This window comes from Protopterus annectens, chromosome 12.part0 (genome assembly GCF_019279795.1).
Source record: "Protopterus annectens isolate FY-2018-M chromosome 12.part0, PAN1.0, whole genome shotgun sequence".
In the NCBI taxonomy this organism is placed as follows: Eukaryota; Metazoa; Chordata; order Ceratodontiformes; family Protopteridae; genus Protopterus; species Protopterus annectens.
Window position 1 is genome coordinate 414,156,312 of NC_056746.1, and position 5,028 is coordinate 414,161,339.

The 5,028-nt window shown below is 40.8% G+C and overlaps 1 protein-coding gene across 3 annotated transcripts in view; it reads left to right on the forward strand.

Annotated features, from left to right (window-relative positions):
- LOC122816618 (cytochrome P450 2K6-like) overlaps positions 1-2,953 on the forward strand; it is a 659,285-nt gene extending 656,332 nt beyond the window's left edge. For all 3 annotated transcript variants that reach the window (XM_044089529.1, XM_044089527.1, XM_044089526.1), the window contains one exon: positions 2,617-2,953. In XM_044089529.1, coding sequence (XP_043945464.1) covers positions 2,617-2,807 — 191 coding nt within the window. In that variant the 3' untranslated portion in view covers positions 2,808-2,953. The remainder of the gene's footprint in view (positions 1-2,616) is intronic.
- The last annotated feature ends 2,075 nt before the right edge of the window (positions 2,954-5,028 follow it).

Below are 5,028 nucleotides of genomic sequence, written 5' to 3' on the forward strand. Positions count from 1 at the left end.
AAAAAGAAAAAAAGGGTTTTTTTTCAAAAAAAAGGGTTTTTTTTTTTTTTTTTTTTGTATATGTGGGAAGATTGCTGACATTGCTGTGGTTTGAGGGAGTTTAGTGACAGAGTCTGAGAACTTATGCTCTGACAGGAAGTTAAGCTGCAAACAGGGAGATGGTTAAATGCATATTTCTTAACTTCTCTTTTTAGTAACAGGAAAATATTCCTACTGACCACAATTGGTAAAAAAAAAAAATTAGTCAGTGACAAAGGGACCATACATGCCTACATTCATTTTCATTATAAAAATTTACTAACACTTTTGAAGTCCATACGTGTATATAATTTTGATAACTCTTCTTCCTCAGTGTTAGGAGACTTTCTAGAAAGCTCAGTTGGAAATTGAATAATGTAAAATTTACCAGCACAAAGGGACCAGAGTTTGGGAACAGACCTAAATCACTGGTGGTGTCAACTTATGGGAGAGATATGTTGAAATATCAGTGGCCAATTCTCCTATCGTAGGGGCAGAGTTCAGGGTAAACCCATTAATTGTGTAACATGTAGCAGAAACCAGAAACCTTACAGGTGGCCTAATTAACTAGGGAGGGGAGCAGCATGAAGTTGTGAATTCGCTGCACATGTCCCTTGGCTATCTAGTGACTTTGACCAGCTAATGTGCAAGGGAAGACTCCTGGTGTCACATTCTACAACTCTCCACTGCAAATGAGTACCATAAGGTCAATTTCCTGAAAATTCAGGAAGTCTGCACAACAAAGGGTCATTCTGAGGGCAGACTGGAAAGAAGTACTTGGAAGATCAAAAGATGTGTGGGTGCATAACTAGGGTGTACAGCTAGTAGTCCAAACAGGACTAGATGGAGAGTGGGGTCCTTATCAGCATCTCGAATGCTGACAATATCGAATTTGATATTGTTGCATCGAGAATGCCGAAAGGGTAGAACATCGAACGGGTAAATGGAAATCTCCGTAAGGGGAGATTTCCATTTACCTCAATGTAGTGTGGTCTCGGAGTTGGTATATTTAAGTAGCGGGGGGTGTGGGGGTGCCTACACCCTTTAGTTTTTTGGGGGGGGTATTTTTTATCAGCATTCGAAAATGTAATAGATCGATCATTTCAGTTCGACATTTAGTGATTCGACCTATTACATTTTCAAAGTGTTGATATAGACCTGGAGAGTGGGATATTTACAAGCATAAAGACAACGTACAATGACATTTATTTTGTAGTAAATATTGACATTTATAAATAAGTATATCTGATTAAAAATACAGTTCTAATCGTTGCTGTACTAATAATATGATATTATATTACTGTTTTACCACTGTTATGACATCACAGTTGCATAGTAAAATACGTGAGCAGCTAACAAGCACTGTGGCACAGAATGATAAAGACCTGACTATGGCCTAGGTGACCAGGGTTTGAATAGTGGCTCAGGCATCTGAGGAGCTGGAAGGGGAGAATTAGTATGCCTCTCCAGGGAGGGACCCATGCACAGACCATACAATGCAGTTAGATTTCTTTTGTGGAGACTGGTGAAACAACTGAAAAATGCTTCCTGAGGGTGTCTGGTGTAGCATCCATATATCAGTTTCTTCGCAAATGAGGAGCATATTGGCTTGACCCACCTACTGCACCCCTCACATACAGGGTGTTAGCAGAGCAGAGACAAAGATATGAAAAAACACTCCTAGCAGTAGTATGACTTGGGCGAAGGACGTCACCTCCTTTCTTGTCCCAACCCTTCTTTGGAGTTAGTCTGAGGAAAGCCAGGAGGGATAGTTATACCCAGCAATTGAGGAGAGGCACCAGGGTCCAGTGACAGTCAACTGTAGGGAGACAAAAAGAGAGTAAAAAAATGAGCAACCACACATACTAATTTTTGCAAGCTCAGGTAACTTTTTTAATGAGTTAATGCACAATAAATCACACGATCATCTGTAAACATGAGACTGTATTTTTCTTTCAGTATATAGTACCTCTCAGGCCTTGTTTTTGAACTCACCAAATACTTTGCTACATACTGATGGCAATATACTGTTATATTTATGGCAAATAGTAGCCATAGCAGAAAAAACATACTTTCCTTTATTTCTGGCAAAGGCTCTGTTTATTAACCACCCAGACTTAGACTTCTGGAAACAGATTAGCTTTTCCGTCTGACAATGTCTAAGCCTACAAAAAGTAACTTTGGTTACTGGCAGTCAAGAGCTTACACTGTTAGAATGATGTCTAATTTTGTAGTGCATTTATATTTTTATTCTACTTCCTGTCATAGACTTTATAGATTACAAGTGGAATTCGCAACACTTTGCATGCACCCAAGTCTATTTTGCCTAGTTTGCACTACTACATGTATTAGTCAGGTAACAACAATACAGGAAAGATGCCCTGAATTAACCAAGGTTGAAAGCACCCTCACAGAGGCTTGCTTTACCACCCCAGTGGCAATCCTCCAGTGTTCAGATGTGTTCCTAAATATCTGCCTTTTGTTTTAGAAGCAGCGCTGCCACAATTTCTGTGAAACAAGAGCTATTAAAAAAAAAGTAATATTTTTATGTTGCTGTTTTTGTTGCTACAATTTAATTTTCATGTTTTGTGTTAACAGGCAGAAGAATTTGCCCTGGAGAAAGTATTGCCAAAATGGAACTGTTCCTATTCTTTACCACCTTGTTTCAGACATTCTGCTTCTGTCCTCCCCCGGGTATCTCAGCATCAGATCTTGATCTAACCCCTGTCATCGGTTTAACATCTTCACCAAAGCATTTCAAAGTGTGTGCCCTAAAACGTGGAACCTGATCTTGTGGCACCTTAAACACATGCAGTAAACTGTAATTGTTTAGTTGTATGAAAGAGTTTAATAGCAGTATGGCTTTGTTTCACTACACATTTATTTGTACTCCTGCTTTTAATGTCTATCGATAAATGTGATTTACTAACAGTAAGTCTGCCTGTATAATTTTTGATGACAACAAAAACAATGTATTCAGCTATTTATATATTTTATAGAGTTTATTTTGAATTTACATTGACAGGATAAAGGTTAAGGTTATGAATAACAGCTGGCCAGAAAGTAATGGCTATATATATTTTCTAAAAAATGAATGCAGAACAGAACATGAAAACAGACAGTAGCTATACAGTAGTGTAATGTGCTGTTGTAAAACAAATAGAATAACCCCAAAATGTAATGGTAATTCTAGCTTCAAAGTACCAAGGGGCAAGCACATACATACCCAGGCAGGTGTAAACATACTTTGGGGACATAGAATACTGAGGTGGGTGCTATGACCCTCCAAAAACAAATGGCCAACAGGTTATGTGAAAACTTCACTCCTTTGTCGCTGCCACACGTACCCTATGATATCCCTACCACCTGTCCCCTTTCTTGTACCTGTAAAGAGCAGGTTATAAACGGCCTTTCTAAGGCCAAAAACACAACATCTATGGGATCTGATAACATCCCAGACTGCGTGTGTATGGGTTGCAACAAGAATCAGCTATGACATTAGATACTCTTTTCAATCACAATCTAAATGGAAAATGACTATCATTATTCCCTTGCACAAACGTGGTGCTTCCACTGACCCCTAGAACTACAGATCAATTGGCCTGACTAGCAGTATCTGCAAGTCCATGGAGTGAATCATCATGGACCTTATCAACAAAGATATAGGTAGTTTCCAAACACTTGACCGTACTCAGTTTGGATTTGGCAAAGGGAGATCATGCCTATTAAACACTTGACCCTACTCAGTTTGGATTTGTCAAAGGGAGATCATGCCTATTAAACCTGGTGAACTTCTTTGAGACAGTCACCAAGGCTCTGGATGAGGGGGGGGAAATATGTGCATACAGCCTACCTAGACTCAGCCAAGGCTTTTGACACTATCCACCACTCAGGCATCATTGACAAACTCACCCAGCTAGGTATCTGAATGGGGAGATGAGAGCTAGCAAAGGAGAGTAGTATTGCTGAAATTTAATTCATCCTCAGGTCTTGGTGAGTACCTTCAAGAGGTGGACCCTGTTTTTCATAAAATCTCACCAAGACGGCACTGATATTTTATATAGCATATACAAAGGACAGAAGTAGGTTGTTGTTGTGTCTTTCGGCTTTTCCCGGTTAGGGGTCGCCACAGCGGAACTCCAGTCCGCTAATGATTGGCAGTAGATTTTTACATGCTGGCTTGCCGGGCCTAACACACAACCTTCAACGAAGGAACGCCCATTCACGCATGCCGCCACACAGAAGACGCTCTAACTGAGAATCGAACAGGCAACGTCTAACTGTGAGGCGACTCAAAAATTAAAAAAGATACCTGGGTGAACAAGACCCAGGATAAAAAAGTGCCATATCCTGGTATGCACATTGGTGCCAGGACTGGAAAAAAAATGGCAGTTTAGAATCCTAAAAATATGGAAACATTCCTACAATGGGGCCAGGCCTGGTGGAGGATGCCCCCCCCCCCCATTGTAGAAGGAGGTAGCAGTCCACAACAATCACAAAAACTGAAAGGCCAAAAAGAGCTATAAAGATGACAGAGTGCCCTGGCCCAGCAATCAAGGAGCCTCAATCTTCACCACTAACACCAGGGAGGGCGTCTCATATAAGAGGAAAGGATAACAAATACACACAGCAAAGTACAAGTTCCCTTAAGTGCACACAGAGATCACAGTCAGTCTGGGGCTGGTTGCTCCCTTGCTCTCCAGGTCCCCAATAAGACTCCCCACAGGTACAGCTATAGGGTCCAGATCCCAGCCTAGCTGGCAAGCTAATCTCCAGTAACTCTCTGTCCAACCAGTGCTTCGTACCCCTGCCCAAGTAGCTGACACACACACACTTTGAGATAAGTATATATACAACTTTACAGACACTCCTGGGAAAAGCTAACACTGATTCTCCAGCTGTGCCCTATTACCCAGACTATAAGGTAGTAATTACTGCCACCACCAGCTAATAATTATCAGCTACCCAAAGACCCTTAAAAGGGTGTCCAATTATTATTGTGCAATATTA